Genomic DNA, 17,478 nt, shown 5'->3' with positions numbered 1-17,478 from the left:
ATAAAAAAGAATGAAGGTAAGTTTGTGGTTGTTTGGGGATAAAATCTGAGCATTTATTATATATTTATTTCTGATTAATTTCATGGATTTCATGTTCTTCGGATGGTGGCCCCAATTCCAATATGTTAAAAATAGCTTTCGATTGTGATGATCTCATCAAAGGATGACCGAGGAATTGTGCAAAATTAGAAAATATTTTAGGAGAATCATTAAATTTAACTTTTAAAAAATAACCTTTTCCATTTTCATTTAAACTGCATAAATATTGTGAAATGTTTTCAATGCAATTATTTTGTAATGTGTCATCGTATAAATATAATATGTCTAATGCAAAATACGAACTCATCATGAGATAATTATACGGATTTGTATTCTCCATGGTGGGAATGAATAAATTACGACCGAATAACCACAAAACATGGTAGACCCAATTAAAGGGTATACATTTATTATGATTATCAGGATCAGGTAGTTCTGCTAATGAAGCTATGTTATTAAAAACTTTATCTATTTCCAATGGTTTGATTTCATCATCATATTCGATATTTTCGACAAATTTCAAAGCTGTTTGTATGTCTTTTATACTGTTAATATTGAAATGAATAATGGATGCATTTCCCGTTATGAGAAGACATTCGAATTCCGGGGATTTGACGCATATTTTTTTTTTTAATACAAAATATGATTTTAACAAATTGAATATGTTTAAAATGGAATTGTCACTTTTTGACATAAGTAAAATATCAATGCAAAAAATTATTTTTTCAGTTACCAAACTTTGAGGAAATTCGGAATCATCTTGAAAATTATTACTATTGAATTCGGATCCTGCTGTGGCTTCTTCTGCATAATCAATTAAACCGTCTCCCATTTTTTTTTTTTTTTTAAATCGGTTCTAAAATAATAATTATATAATTATTAATAAAAAATCAAATTATGATTAAAAAAAAAAAAAAAAAAATTTCAAGTGCCAAGTGCCTTCGTCATGTATACCTATTTAAAGTTTTCTATTTATTAGAAACTATATAAAATTAACGGCTTTTATTTAGCAACACTTTGTTCACAAGCACAATTTTAAATGTTTCAATAATTAATTTAAACAAATATTATCACTCACAAAAAAATGCAATTCATATTCACGAGAGGCTAATAACTACCGGTTTTTTAACGTGGCAGTAGAAAATGAATATGGCGGAAACATCACGCGCGCGTGACTCGCCATAATTAATAAGTTTGGAAAAAAAATGGCCAACGAATTATTATTCGTTTAAATAAAAAAAAAAACAATTCGATCGCTTAAAAAACATTATTTATTCGTCATTATTATATTTTATTCAAATTTTTTTTTCGTGCAAAGAAAAAAATTAAAAACAAATAACATATATATAAAAATTAATAATTTTAATTTTAAAAAAATTTCCCTAGTACAAAAAAAAAAAAAAACTTGTAATAAAGAATTTTCTCAATTTTTAATTACTTCTTCAAAAAAACAAGAAGAATACAAAAATAAGAATTAAATAATAAAAAAAAAATCAATTGTAAAATTATACTAAAAAATAATAACTTATTAAAATTTATTATTATTAAAAAAAAAAAAACATCATCATCATCATCATCATTTCATTTTTTTTTTCCCCCCAATAATTCATTTTAAAACGTTTCGTCATATTTTATTATATTGAATCGAGTATCAATAATATATAATTTAATATCGAATTCAATTTTCATTATATACTGTAATAATAAATAAATAAAATATTTATTATAATTAAAAAATGTATAAAAATTAATTTTTCTAAATTTTCGTTGTTTAGCGAGCAGTGCTACCAATTCATTTGCTAAACATTTCAAATATTATTTTACTTCCCATAAAATTATCACAAAAAAAAAAAAAAAAAAATTAACGGTCAAAAACGGTTTTTCTTCCAAATGTAAATAGAAAAAAACAATTATTATTCTTATTACATAAGTTATTGACATCTATTTTTTAATTATTTCGATTTATTTCCGTAGTAAAAAAAAAAAATATATATATATATATATATATATATAATAATAATAAACCCAACAATAAATTATAGTACGTCATCGTTACAAAATCCTTTCGTAAAATAACAAGTAGGCTTTACTGCTTAAAACGTTTTCTTCGTCGACTTCCGAAGTGCAAGAATCGCTCACGTAATACCATTTCCCAGGAGGAGGAGATAATTTCCCGCCCACGGCGCCATTTTGATGAGAGTGATCCAGGTAGTTATTTTTAATTTGAGCAGCCAAGTTACCGTGAGCACCTTTGGGTAGAAAAGACCAACGAGGATCGTCCGGTTTCATGGGGGGCCGAATTTTTATGTAAGCGACGTAGTGACCCCTGTGAAAAGTACCCATGTGTTCGACAACCCCGTAGAGTGAGTATAATATTTCATTTTGATTTTTTTTTATCGTTGATCCGTTCTGAAATACAAAAAAATTTGCTTTTTTTGTTATACCAAGAAAAAAAAAAAACTGTAAAAAACAAAATTTTATATTAAAATCCAAAAATTTACTTTGCATTTTGTAGAGCAATATGGAGCAAGATCTAAAATCATGGGAAATTTCACTTCGCGACATTTCTTTTTGAAAGTGCATCGTAAAACTTGAAATCTTTTTAAATGAAGGATGAGTACTGCCGGAGGACTGCATACCAATAGCTGTTTGGACGTGTTGGTGAGTACAGTTTTACCTTCTTTACCTGTCGTAATAATGATAAAATGAAGTGAAAGTAAGAAATTTCAATTATTGGTCAGTAGTGGGTACATCCAAGTACCACCTACCGTGATTCACTCGTTTTGTGCATGCCTCGCATCCAACTTTATTATTCCCAGTCATTAATTCTCTAGCCGTGAACTGATTCAAACACGAATGAATCGTACATTCCCCCGAATTTTCTCCGCATACTCTTTGACCTAACGTACCGTCGGCAGATCCACCATAATCGTCACCGTCTTCATCCTCGTCAACTTTGTCGTACAAGCTTGCATTACTATTATTATTATTTTCTTCTTTATTGATGGGTTCGAATAACAATTTACCAATTCCGTTTTCCAGTCTTGTCATTTTATCGCTTTCACTGTTATTATCAGTCCTGTTAATATCCTCAACATCGTTACTTTTACACTGAATTTTTTCCGTTGTGGAATTTACATTACTAACAGACGGGAGATTTAATTCTTCCTGTTCTACACCTGAACTCGTTTTGTTCAATTTAATTTCAGAATCCAAATCCTGGCCGTTGGAACTTAAACGATTATCTAAATGAGCTTCTGATGATGATGTTACGGAGGAGGGTTGACAAGTTATTGATAAGTGATTTCCCGGAGAAGAGATCAAATTTTCTTTGGATAATGAATTACTTGGCATGGTTAAATCCAAAATTTGATTTGATGCATTATTAGAAACGTTATTCTTATTTATAACAGGACTAGCTAGAGCAGAATCACGATTAAAATGTATATTTGTCTCCGACGAAGGACTACCGCACGCTGAATCTCCGTTAAATGGTTTTTCCGAGCTATATCCGGATTCGATAACATCTTGATTTTGACTAATTTCCGGTTCTACGTTATCTTCAACATCGGCATCACTCTGATCCTGATTGTCTGAATCACTAGAATTTCTAGAATTGTTTTCTTCAACATTTGCATCTCCTGCCGCATTCGAAGGTACGTTTTTATGCCTTAATTTTCGATTTTTGGCAGCTGCCTTTCGTTTCATTTTAAGCTGATGTTTCGAAGGGGGTGAATTTATATCGCCTCCATCATCATAAGATTTCGATCTGATGTGTACCGGTTTATCCGCCATAACGGGTAAACTTAAATCAAGAAAACTTTCAACGTGATCTGATCTATTATGACATTCTTGACATTCTAATGTGCTAACTAAAAACCCTCGAAAAACTTGCTCAGGCCTAAGTAACAATTCGTTTGCCTGTTTTCCATATGCTTTGACTTTTCTTCTTAGTTCATCCGTTATATTGTCTCTTTCACTTTTTTTGTCTAAATTCAAAGTTTCAAGAATGGCATGCTTGTAACGCTGTAGACAAATAAATTTTTCAATTTCATTAAAATTGATTAAAATTATCAACATACAATATCGCAGAAAACGATTAGGAGAGGCTGGATAATTTTAAAACTGACCTGTAAATCTTCAGTTCTAACAATTTCGAGTAATTGTCTAAGTAATTCATGAGAATCATGTTGTCCAAAACCGACAAACTGAGGACATTTTAAATGTAATTGACATAAAAGCTTTCGAGGTTGAAAAACTTCACTTTTACCAGACTGGATTTCGAAAAGAGTATCAGCCAATATTTGTGTAACTTGTCCCCATCCTTTTAAAACTCCCTCCAGTGGTTCCTAAATAAAATGAAAAAAAAAAAAAAAAAAAAAAAAATTAAATTTAGTATTGTTACATTTAAGCAAAATATCACTGAAATCGTAATCCCTTGACATGTTTTACAAACCAAAGTTTCCTTTTCTTCCCCGAAATTTATCTCCCCTCCAGGCAATTTAAATTTTTCACCTTCTTCTTTCATTTCTTCCAAAATTGAAAGTAAAAATGGTGTTTGAGACAAACATTGTAGAACTGCATTAAAAAAACATGTGTTTCCTAAATTGCATAGTCCCTGAAAAAAAAAAAAAACAATGTCATAACTAACTAACATAAAAATGTAATTAATCAAATTATCATGTGTTAATTGTATTTTATTTGTTTAAATGACTCACCCTAGCTTTTGGTAAAGAATCTAAAAAACTATTATGTTGAGGAACATAAGATTCAAATCCTGGCGGATAAACCGCAGAATCTGAACCTTTAACAGGCCTAGATAATGAAAAATTTACAGAAGGTTTTTCTTCGACAAATCTTTCGACTGGAGGTGTTCTACTATCCATAGAATTAGATGCTAAAATTTTTTTAACAAATTCATAACATTCTAATAGCTTTTTAGAAGCATTTGAAGGTATTTCTACATCACATTTATAACACCTAAATTAAAAACAGTTGAAAATTTATTTGTCAAAATATTTAGGTAATTTTCATTGAATAAGAATAAAGTAAAGACTCACCATACTGTCCATATTGTTAAGTTAAGAGCAAGATCGTGAACATCTGATTTTCGATTTATTGAATGCTGTTCAGCGTGCTTGCTTCCACTACCACACCCGCAGTGACCACATTTTAAACACATAAGCAAAGCCCAGTTTTCATTTTCTACTTCTGAGGTACTATTACTGTTAGTTTTACCTTTTGCACAACCGTTGCATGTTAATGGAAAACCATCAGGTTTTAATGCTTTTTTAACACCAGGTAAATGAATGGCGTTTTTAGCATGTGGACAATTAACAGCTACAATAAATATACATGATATTACATAAACTTAATAAAATCATAAAATATTAACTTTTCATATAAGTACTAATTTAAGCACCTATCGTTTTTTTTTGATTTTCTTCAATTGAGTCAGACGAATCCTCATTTTCTATCGAATGGTCTGCTTGTCTTTTTTTCCTGCCCATTCTGCACTAAACTCAAGTAAAATAATTCAATGAAATAAAAAATTAAATTCACATTTTTTGAAAAATCTTGTGCTTAAGTAGCTTTAAAAAGAAAAAAATTTATTAATACATAAAGACAACCTCATGGTAAAACAGTCACACCATTTTGAATTTAAAACCAATGACTTCTCAGATGAGTAATAAGGCACAGTTATTATGACGTAAATTTAGTAAAAAGCCCTCCTAATTAATCTAATGCCACGTTTAAAATTACCGCCATAACGTTATAGAACAGTATAGAACATTCTTTGTGAATTTCAACTTGCTGATTCGTTTCAATTAAAATAAAATTAAAGTTTTTGCTTTTTCGGTTTTAAAAATGTAATCTTTTGATAATAAATGTAAAATAGAAGTAGTTTATTAATATTTTAATGTAAAAACTACAGAAATATTTATTATTTCTGAATTATATGAACAAATGGTTTTTGACAAGCCGTTCGAACCTTCTAGAAAAAAAAATGGTAATGTAAAATGAAATTTTACTGATACTTAAAATCTTTGTAAACTTGTAATTTATAAACATTTTAAAGGAATATACTATTATTAAACTATATACTATATTATTATTATATACTATAATAATATAATATAATATAATATATAGGAATTATTAGGGAATTATATAGGAATTATTAAGAGTCAAAATCAATGTCAGAATAATAATTTTTATTTAACAATTTATATACAAAAGTTATTTAACAATAAATTATACAGTCATTATTTCAATATATACTTTACTATATAACTGCCAATGTCATGCAAATATGAAAATCAAGATTTTTGATACAATTCATTAATTTAAAACATAATACAACTTTTAACATGATTTAGACATTGAATTACAGTAAGTTAATATTGAACAATATTATACATTTTCAGACAGAATAAAAATAACAATTTTTAATAATAGTTATAATAAAATAGCTTTTTGTCTCTTAAAATGTTTAGAGGGCTTTGCAAAAATCTAATAAAAGCAAACTTCATATATCATTCATTTTTCAACATCTTTGATCGAACATGATTTGCATGAATTTGAATATGTTTTAACCACAATCATTTTCAGTTCTTCTTTTATTGTGTTTGCATTTTTATATCATGCTGAGGATGACATGCAATTTTATAAATTATAAAAATTTTTTAATAACTTGGTCCTTCATACTTCTAATTTAAAAGCTATACTTTTAATATTTAATATGAATAGTTTTAGATATATTATGAAGTAAGTATTTTTTTAAAGAAGAGTTAATATTGAAAAAACTTAAAAATGTTTCAGCTAGTAGAAATATATTTTTTAGATTTTTATTGTATGTTACTGAAACCTTTATGTAATTTTATTTGCCTTATAATTTAAATACTGTGCACATAATTGTATATAAGAAATAATTAATTAAATTAAATTAAAGAGAGAATTAAAGAGAGCTTTTGGTTACTAAAAAAGTGTCTTAACCTACAATTAATGGATAATTTTACTTTTCATAATATAATCAAAATTTTATGTAAAAATGTTTGATTGCATAACATGGCGGTAGTCTTTTTTTTACATTTTATACATTACAAATACAATAATTTACTAATTTTTTTTTTAGAGCTGATGTTTAAAAATAAAATTACAACAATATTAATATTTTAATTAATACTTTACTACGTACAGTCTTTTTTGCTTTATTTGTTTTTTTTTAATAGTAATTTTTTAAACTCGTGATATGTGATGCATACTATGTCCTACTATTCGCGGTGGTACTTTTTTTGGTGACACAAAAAGTCTGCTCCATGCTCGACATGTTTTTCCTGACCAAACCCACATTCCAGAAGTGACGCCTACTACCAACGATAAGAATAAGCGTAAGAGAGCCATTTCGACTCCGGCTGTCCTGTATGAAGGCCCTGGTTCACAACTTGGATCTATTCTACAATCTAATGCCGCTAAGAGTGCTAAAGACCGCCATCTAGGTCTGTGCCAGGCTTCATATATTAAACATGCTAAATATCCAATGGCTGGCAGAACATAAAGTATGGCAAATACACCTAATCTTGTCATAAGTCTTTCAAGTTTGCCCGTGCAACGACCTGCCGATTGCATGGTTCTTCTTACTCGAATTAAAGCAGCAGCAGCAATGGTTGCTAAAACGCAACCGGCTGAAAGCAATACAGCTTGTGGCACTACCAGAAATGCTAATACATCACTATCAGATACCTAAAAAGAAATTTTTTTTTGCAGTAATATGAACAATTTAATTTGAACTTAAATACAAAAATTTATTTAATTGCATAAGTAAAACCTACCTGGCAAAGACCAGTTAATTCATCTCCGGCTATTCTTCGCAGAGCTAAAGCAACAATTCCAAGGACAGCTGGACCTGTCCAAGCAGCCACGTGAAAGTATGAAGCTAAACCATGTAAAGCTTCACTAGACCATTTATTGGCTGCTGACAAAAACCAGGAAAGTGCTAAAATAACCCACCAAATGCTGGATGCAAGTGCAAAATAGTAGAGTGATAAAAATGCTAAAGTACACGGCATACTTTGCATGCCATCGACAGCTATGTAGGATTCTCCATTTTCCACATGAACACAGCTAAAAGTACTTGGTCCGAGAGCACCTCTGAGTATATATGTTACACCGATTAAACAATAGCACAACGCCAAAAATATTACTGGACGTTCCGGATATCGAAATCTGGATGGCTCTACCCAAAACGTTAGCAGAGTGAAAGAAGTTGATAAGAAACACAGCCACGCCCAACCAACCATCCATTTTTCTGCAAAAAGTTTATCTTCTTTTCTGTAATATGCATCCTTTCCGCAATTCGGACTGCACGTTACTGAAGAAAATTCCATAGTTTGAACAAAATTTGGTGGACATTGCATCATAACCGAATCTCTTCGTACGTTATTATCAAGCCACGTTGGAACAGACAAAGCTTTACTATTTTCAGTGCTTTGATTTCCCGAGATGCAATATCCGTTATATACAGGAAATCTCGAACAGTTCAACAGTGAAGGCCATGGAAATTCAAACTGATCTATAACTGGTTGACAATCTCCTTGTATTCTTTCACAAAATCCTCTGCACGGTGGTATTGCACCTTTAATTTGTTCAGAACACATCGGCGTTAAAACAGCACAAAGAAACTGTCTCAAATGCTTGGAACAGTTGTAGTGAACCAGTGGCATAAACGTACCCAACTGAAATCAAAAATTTGACAATAATTAAATCATTCTCATTCATTTTTTTTAAAGATACTACATAAAATAACAAATCGAAACTTTATGTAAGATTGATGCTTGGCGGTTTTTCTTTTTTTTTTTTTTAAATTAAACTTGCCACACATTTTTTATTAATGAGTTTTTAAAAAAAAATACATGTGACTTTTTTTTTTTTTTTGTGAGTAATAAAAAAAAACAACCGGCCATATAATTTATATTTTATCAGCGGCATGAATACAACAACAAAAAAATCTTTCATAAAACCATTTCCTGTAAAAAACTCATACATAAAAATATTAAAAAATATACCGCAAAGATAAACTTAAACGGACAAGGTACATAAATTTCGGACTAAATTTAGAGATAATAGTCAAGTTTTTTCTTTTTTTTTTTTTTTTTTTTTTTAAATACGCAAAGCTTTTCATTTAAACTACATTTCAGAAAAAAAAAAAAAACAGGTTTATAGTTAAAAAAAAAAAAAAAATATCACGATTTAAAAATAAATAATAATAATAATAAAATGTTTTTTTTTTTTTTTTAGATTTCTTTTTAACTAAATGTGGGAAACGGAAGGTTTATTAGTCGGAAAAAAGAAGAAAAAAAAAAAAAAAAGTTTTTATGATGTCTGCCACCACAAATCAGTTTAAGAGTCATTTCGTGATTCAAACAAAAAAAAAAAAATCGTGAAGAACATGTTTCAACAGGCACAAAACCTTTTTAATGTGAGTACAACAAAACCTTTTTCGATTAATTAAAAAAAAAAAAAAAATACTTTATAGTAAAAACTAAACTGCAAAATTTTTAAACTAATATCACTCATTTGTTAAATTAAGTATAACAACAAATTACATGACCAAAATAATAATAATAATAATAATAATAATAATAATAATAATAATAATAATAATACCGGTATCTTTTTCTCTCACAAACGTAAGTAATAAAACAAAATAAATTAAAAAAAAAAAAAAAATCTCCATGCGGTTACGCCTAATAAAATTTATTGTTACGTTTCTTAGAACCATAAAATTCCCCCATTTTGTTCGTATTCGGTTTCCTTACATAAAAAAAAAAAAAAAATAATTTCAAACGTAACTAATTCAAATAATTACATAACCTTTTTTTTTTTTTTTAAAAAAAAAAAAATTTTAAATTAATAAATCAATAGTCATTTTCCTTTTTTTCTGAACAAATATTAAATAAATAAATACGTTAATAAAATACTTAGGTTTGAAATTATAAGAAATGAAGTAAATGTGGCGCCAAAAAAAAAATTTTTTAACGAACAAAAAAACTAATTTCGAACGTTTCGTTAATTTAATATATATCGTAAAAAAAAAATAATAATAATAATAATAATAATAATAATAATAATAATAATAATAAAAATGTTTAATTTATTTCTTCCTCCGTTTGGTTTTCTTTTTGCCAAGCCTTCATCGGACATCACTATTGAAATGATTAAGTGAGTTTTTATTTAATTATTATTATTATTATCATCATCATCATCATCATCATCATCATCGTTATTGTCTATTTTAACGCGGAGAGAAAACTTTGTGTAAAGATTTTTATCGGTGGATTTTAAAGGTTAGAGATTTTGGAGTTCGTGGGTACTCTTAGCAAAAAACATCTAGAAATAATCAGTTATTAATTTATTATTATTATTATGGTCACTCTTAAACACGACAAGGCTCTTATTTGTCCGTGATTTTTAAGCATTTATTCCAGGTTTCTACCCGACGATTCCTTAGGGATAACTGCACTAATTTCGGTGGTGCTATTTATATAGTATCCCGAAGAATGTGAGCCGTCCCCACATAGTGCGATTTCCTGGATGGTTTCATCTTCTTTTAGGTTCTTCAAAATCTTCTTTAAATTTTCTTTTATTGAATGTGGCATGCCTAATTATTATTATTATTTTAACTCATTCGTACGTAGCTTAATATTTCCCCCCCCCCCCGATAAATAATCATTTCCGGTTATTTACATAAGACAAACAAACAAACAAACATAAATGCTACCGATTTAACATTAATTTTTATGTTTGTGTTTGTATAAACGAAGGCGGTTTTCGACTTAAACAGAGAGAGAGAGAGAGAGAGAGAGAGAGGGGGGGGGAACATAAAAGAAAAAATTTTAACCACAAATAAACAAAAATTAAATACTAATATTTACAATCATCATCATCATCATCATCGTATTATGTTATTGTTTGTGAATGAAAAACAAAAAAAAAAAAGTTTTAACCGAAAAGAAAAGTTAGATTTTTAATTTTTAAAAATAAATTACTGTTCATTCATTTTTATTTTTACTATAGAAAATATTGTGACGAAAACGTTCTAGAAAAATCAGTGGAAAAAAGAAAATTAGATTGTTTTATTATTATTATTATTATTTTTAAAAATTGTTTTTTTTTTTTTTTTTAATAGAAAACACAAATGAGTTCTTAGCCACAAAATTTAATAGGAAACGAATGACGAATTTTTTTTTTTTAATAATCTTTTCTACTTTTAAATAACTTTTTTTTTTTTTTTTTTAGTTTTTAATTAAATTTTTTTTCTTACTACTATTATTATTATTATTATTATTATTTTGAAATGTTACTAAGAAGTTTTTATTCACTTAATAATAAGCTGTGTGAGTAAAAATTTTCGCGGTTTTTTGCGTTTTGATTTTTTAAACTAAAATTTTTCTTTTTATTTTTTTTCAGTTACGTTTCTACACTAAGAGAATGTAATGTGGAAAAATACGTTAAGGAGGCTGTTAAATAACAAAACTTTGGTGAGTTTATCCATTTTTTTTTTTTTTTTTTTTAATCGAAAATGAGTACTTCGGAGAGTAATTTTATATATAACGATCGGCGTGTATAATTATAATCAAAAACATAAACGACATTTTGAAATCGTTACAAATGAATACCTAAAACCAAAAACCAAAAACAATCAACAAAACCGTGTTTAACGATGACAAAATGTAGAGAAAAAAGTCCCCCCCCCCCCCAATTGACCTTTTTGTAATGTGACGTGACGTGTTAAATCTTTTTTCTTAGAAAATTCGTTTTTTTTTTTTTTTTTTTTACGAAAATTTTTAAAAACAAAATTAAAAATCTCACGGAAAAGTTTTGAAACAAATTCCATCACGCATAAAAAATTTATTTGACGATATTAAAACGCAAATCGAAAAAACTCGATTCTTCCATTTGCAATATTTTCAATATATTCTTTTCGAAAAAAAAAAAAAAAAAACAAATCAATAGATTTATTATTATTATTATTATTTCGTTCTTTTGTAATTCACAATCGAATGTATCGATCGATTCGATAATTTTTATCGAATTTAAAAGACATCGAGAAATTTAACGAGTATGAGATTTAAAAAATTTAAGACATTTGATGAGTATCAGAAAAAGTAGAATAACGAATTTTTTTTTTTTTTTTTAAATTTATTTAATTAAATAAATTCTTCTTCGTTTTATTTCGACATAACGTTTTTTAAATTTATCACGAGAGTGTGTGTTAATGTTTTTTTTTTTTTTTTTTTTATTGAGATTAAAAGCGGTAACTTTGGCAAAAAGGTCATCCTTTCAATTACAATTTGACTATAATAAAGAAAAAGGCGTTAAAAAAAAAAAAAAAAAAATTATCCCTACTATCTTTTTATTGTATATTAAATTTTTTTTACCTGTTCTAACACGCACTCAAACATTATTCTTACTTTTTTTTTTTTTTAATGACGGTATTCTTTGTATTAAAAATTTACCTCCTCGTCGTCGTGGATTCGAATTTTTTTTTTGGGGGGGGGGGGGATTTAAATAATAAAATTTAAATTAGTCGTAATAAAAAAAAAAAAAAAAACACTTTTTTCTATAAATAACCATAAACTAAACGCACACGCACAAAATTTTATTGTAGGTAATATTTGATATTTTTTTTTACATTTTAATACTACGGTAATAAAAAAGTAAAATTAATTACGACTTTTCCATCTTTGTGTTTTTTGGGGGGGGACAGGGGGGAATATCATGGTAATGATAATTTTTTATTAGGCCACACGTAATTAATTGCAGAAATTTTTTTTTTTTCATACAAAATTCTATAAAACGATACCTTAAAAAAAAAAAAGTGTTAAAAATTTTTTTTTAAAACTATTAAAATAATAAAAGGCTTGCGGCTGACATTAAATGAATTCACATGAGCAATTTTCGTTTTTTTTTTTTTTTTTTTTTTTAATACAAAGGTTAAATATAAGCGTACAATATTAAAGCCTAAGGTTTTTTTTGACACCGAGTCGGTTTTATTATTAAAAAAAAAAATCCTTTACAATCATTCCCGCAATTTCAATCAAAAGAACTAAAAAAAAAAAAAAAGGAAGGAAAAAATACGAGGATCAAAAAGTTAGTAAAAAAAAAAAAAAAAAAACCCCGAGAGTTTGAAAATCAAAAGAGAAAACCTGTAATTACGACCAGACAACTCTAATTTATTAAAATTAAAGGTATATTAGGTAGAACAGGTACAGATGTTTCAACTGACTGGCTCGTAAAAAAAAAACTGCCATGAAAAATTTTTTTTTTTTTTTTTTAAGGCTCAAATGAATACTCAAAGACTACAAAAAAAAATAAAAACAATAATAAAAGAAAATGCATTTCATTTTTTGCAATTAAAATTTATTTAATTTTTTTTTTTTTGGAACGATACGAAATTAAAAATTTGTTAAAAAATGGCGTTTGTGCGTGTGTGTGTGTGTGTGTGTGCGTGTGTATCGGGTACTACTAAAATTTATTACCGATATAAATTAATTGCTTTCGAAAAAAAAATTTTTTTTTTTTTTTCTTTCTTCCTTTTCAAAATTTTAATTTAATGCGTTACTTGTTGTTTTTGACCGTAAAAGCTTTAATAAAAATAAAATAAATTTAAACCGGGTAATCCATCAATTTTATATTTAAGTGCGTGCGTGCGTGCGTGTGCGTGTTAGGTCCATTTAAACATTAAATAATTTTTTTTTAAAATCGATTTTATAAGTTATATATTTATGCACGCCCATGTTGAAATTTTTTTTTTTTTTTTTTTTTATTATTTATAATTATTACACCTGACTGACATTTTTTAAATGACTTTTTTAACCAAAAAATAATAATAATAATAATAATAATTTTTTTTAACCATAAAATTACTCTCGAAGTGACGGGGAGGAGGGTGGGGGAGTGGGGGGGGGGAGGTAAACAAAACAAAATAATAAAATTGTTTTTATCTATTAATTGTCAAATCGGATTTTTTTTTTTTTTTTTTTCGTATGTTGGTACACGTCGATACCACAAAATATTGTTTTGTTTTGTTTTTAAACATTAAAAATCTCTCGTTATTATTATTATTATTATTGAATCTCATTTTAAAAAAATAGATATAGGAAAAAAAAAAAGTTGTTTTTTTTTTTTTTTGTTTCTAAAGAAAGTGATGTTTAATAATATCACGCGAGAATTATAAAACACGATCACGGTTTTGAATAAATTGCCCTGAGGTTAAAAAAATTTATGATTTTATTTTTTCTAAAGTGTGATATAGATTTTTTTAAATTCGTAACCAACTAATAATAATAATAATAATAATAATGATGATGACTTATACGAATGGATCATTCCACTTATCACAATGATAATATTACCTTTCACCAGGTAAACGATGAATCCCCTACCCGTCTCCTCTTTTGGAAAAATTTAACGTAACCGAAACAACACACCTTTTTTTTACAATAATTACAATCGTGGTGTGATTTTAAAGGATTAATTTTTTTAAAAATAAAAATAAAAAGGATGTAAAAGAAAAAAAAAAAAAATGGGTATTACTTTGTGATTGTGCACACATGACACACGTTAAGTTTTAATTAATGAACTTAAGAGTATTATTATTATTATTGCTTTTTTTGCGTACGATTTCAAAAAATATGTTTAAGTCCTTCGTTACCATCGTGTTTTAATTCCTTCTTATTTTCATTTACGAACGATTCCAACTTATTGTAATTTTGATTAACTTGTGTTATTGTTCTTATTTCGGTGCTAATCATTCGTTTTCAAACTAGAAATTTACCACTCGTTCCTAAGATTCCATTGTTAATGTAGAGTCTTCTTAAAATGGTACATTTTGATACCGGTAAAGAACACAAACAAAACAACAAAATATTTTGTAAAATGACGTTGTGTAAATTCGAATACGAAATGTTAAATGCAAAAAAAAAAATTTCAGTAGCAAAATCATTCTTTTTGATTTGATTTATTTTATACGATTGTAATTATTAATTTTAAAAAAAGTACAAAATCATTTGGCGTACGAAACAAATCTAAGGGGAAACAAAAGAAACACAAATTTAATGATTTTTTAATATTTTGTTGTTTTAGATTACATTTAAAGTGATTTTTAATACCGGATGGAATAAAAAAAAAAAAAAAAAAGGAACATGAGTATTTGAACGCAGCATTGGATGAAATTTCATGAAAATTAACCTCCACTGGTGAGTTTTATTTAATTATTTTTCTTAAACAATTTAAATGTCGAAAAAAAATGGCTTACCGCTCTTTCCGCTTGCGATTGATCCTTATGATCCATAAAATTAGGCAATGTTGTTAAATTATAACCTAAATTTTGACACATTGGGACAGTTATCCGTTCGCATCGATTGTGCCATCCGTGAGAAAACCATAACACATTTAAAAACAAACAAAACGGAAAAAATTTCATTTTAATTATTTTATATTTATTTATAAACAATTGCTAAAAAACAAATCACATCGTTTTTAAAAATGTATCGGAAAACAAAAAAAAAAACAAAAAAAAAAACAAAAAAATTTTAGTTTAGTTAACTCATATAAAAATAACTACGACCATCGTGTATCCTTCGCTCTAAAAGAAACTGTTAAGTAACAGCATCTGCTGGTTAGATGTTGATCTTCGCGGCCGCCACAAAACTTTCACACAAACCGCGCTTAAATAATTCTTAATTGATTTTTTTTTACCATATGAAAAACATTGAATTCGAGTTCAAGTAAAAATTTAAGGGGGACGGGTAGGGTATCGTAAAAAAACTATATTTTATTACTCCTCGGGTATATATTTTTATACTCATCTTAAATTTCCGGTGATTTTTTTTTTTGTAAATGTTTTCTTTTACCTTAAACTAAAAATGGAAATGTTTTTTTTTTTTTCGTACTTTGTATATATATTATATATAAAATGGGCGAGTACTTAGGTAGGAGGTTTTTTTTTTGTAAAACACAATTACAAATTGTGCCTTAAACTTCATTGTGTTTTACCGTATGATCATTATTATTATTATTATTATTATTTTGTAAAACATTTTTCCACACGGGGATTTTCTTTCGAACACTTTTTTTTTAAAAACGTAAACATTTCCGATTACTTACGATTACCAAACATTAAAGTATTAAAAAGCATAAATGTTAATCCACGTATTAAATTAATAATAATAATAATGGTATAAGAATAGGATTATATTTAGGATTAAATTAATTGCAATGGTAATAAAATAACCGCGTTATTATTATTATTATTATTATTATTATTATTATTATTATTATTATTATTATTATTATTATTATTATTATTATAAGTAAAACTAAGGAAATTAATTTCGAACATAAATGGATAGAAAAATTAATTTTAAATTTTAATTATTATTATGAAGAGTTATAGTTATTGTAAACGAATGAGGGGAGAGGGAGGGAGGGAGAAATAGAATCAATTTTTTTAAAGAGTGTAATTATAATTCTATGCGGCGGGTGGGGGGAAGGGGAGGTGGGGGAAATTGCAAAAATTTTACGTTGGAAACACAATGTGTGTAGTATTATTTACAAATGGTGGTAGTGTAGGAACATGGGTAGATTTTTCAGGAGCGTAGCCCACCTAAAACGATATTATTATAAACGCGAAGCGTTGAAATTCGGCATATCCTCATCGAATTCGTTTCGTCACGCATGACGGAATGTTGCTTTTAAAAAAAGATGAAAAAAAGATTGTTTTTATTATTATTATGTTTGGGGGCAAGCTAAGAATCGAATTGAGGTAGAGAAGAAAGAAAAAAAAAAAAAAAACGAAAGTTACATTGCAGTAAAAACCATCGGCATGTTGTAAACAAAGGGTCCCCGCCGGGTCTTGGGTAAAAAAACTCTCTTACCAGAAATAATGTACCATGAATTTGTTCAGAACAATTCACGATTATTTCTGCGCTTTCAGGTTTTATTTTCTTTTTTTTTTTAAAAAAAAAATCCTTTTTTTTCTTTTTTCTTTTTTTTTTTCTTTCTGAAAGACTCGTCTTAAATGTCAGATGTAATAACGCCCCATTTTTTTCGTTGTTGTTAAATTTTTTTTTTTTTTTTGTACGATTCAACTCGAATTGTTTTTTTTTTTTTTTATTTTTGATTAATACGTTTGAGATTTTGTCGGACGTGTAATTAAATATGACACTTTCTAACAAAAAAATTTATTATTATTATTATTTTATTACGTATATACGAAAAAAAAAAAAATTTTAATTAATTTCCCCCCCGCCGCCCCGAAAAAAAAAACTTTTTTTCGTATTCAATTAATTAATTGATTTTTTTTAATTAAGAAAATTATTTATTAATAGATTAATTAATCCGATGGTCGTATTTATTTATTTATTATTATTAATT

At 27.3% G+C, this 17,478-nt stretch overlaps 2 protein-coding genes across 2 annotated transcripts; both read right to left on the bottom strand.

Moving 5' to 3' along the window:
- Positions 1–64: 64 nt before the first annotated feature.
- Positions 65–5,549, bottom strand: Phum_PHUM024700 (uncharacterized protein; the record flags this gene model as incomplete). Its single annotated transcript, XM_002422897.1, has 9 exons — positions 65–864; positions 2,130–2,448; positions 2,541–2,725; positions 2,808–4,065; positions 4,170–4,388; positions 4,496–4,657; positions 4,758–5,019; positions 5,100–5,379; positions 5,462–5,549. The coding sequence occupies 9 exons, from the start codon at positions 5,547–5,549 to the stop codon at positions 65–67; spliced, it is 3,573 nt and encodes a 1,190-aa protein (XP_002422942.1).
- A 1,729-nt stretch (positions 5,550–7,278) lies between these two features.
- On the bottom strand, positions 7,279–15,439 carry Phum_PHUM024690 (class D atypical G-protein coupled receptor GPRfz5, putative; the record flags this gene model as incomplete). The annotated part of the gene is made up of 3 exons (XM_002422896.1): positions 7,279–7,782; positions 7,872–8,774; positions 15,359–15,439. 3 exons carry the CDS (start codon positions 15,437–15,439, stop codon positions 7,279–7,281), a joined length of 1,488 nt encoding a protein of 495 aa, XP_002422941.1.
- Between the last annotated feature and the right edge of the window lie 2,039 nt (positions 15,440–17,478).

This window comes from Pediculus humanus, genomic scaffold, assembly GCF_000006295.1.
Source record: "Pediculus humanus corporis 1103172107379 genomic scaffold, whole genome shotgun sequence".
Classification (NCBI taxonomy): Eukaryota; Metazoa; Arthropoda; class Insecta; order Psocodea; family Pediculidae; genus Pediculus; species Pediculus humanus.
The sequence above is the reverse complement of the archived record's forward strand: the minus strand, read 5'-3'. Positions and strand labels throughout refer to the sequence as shown.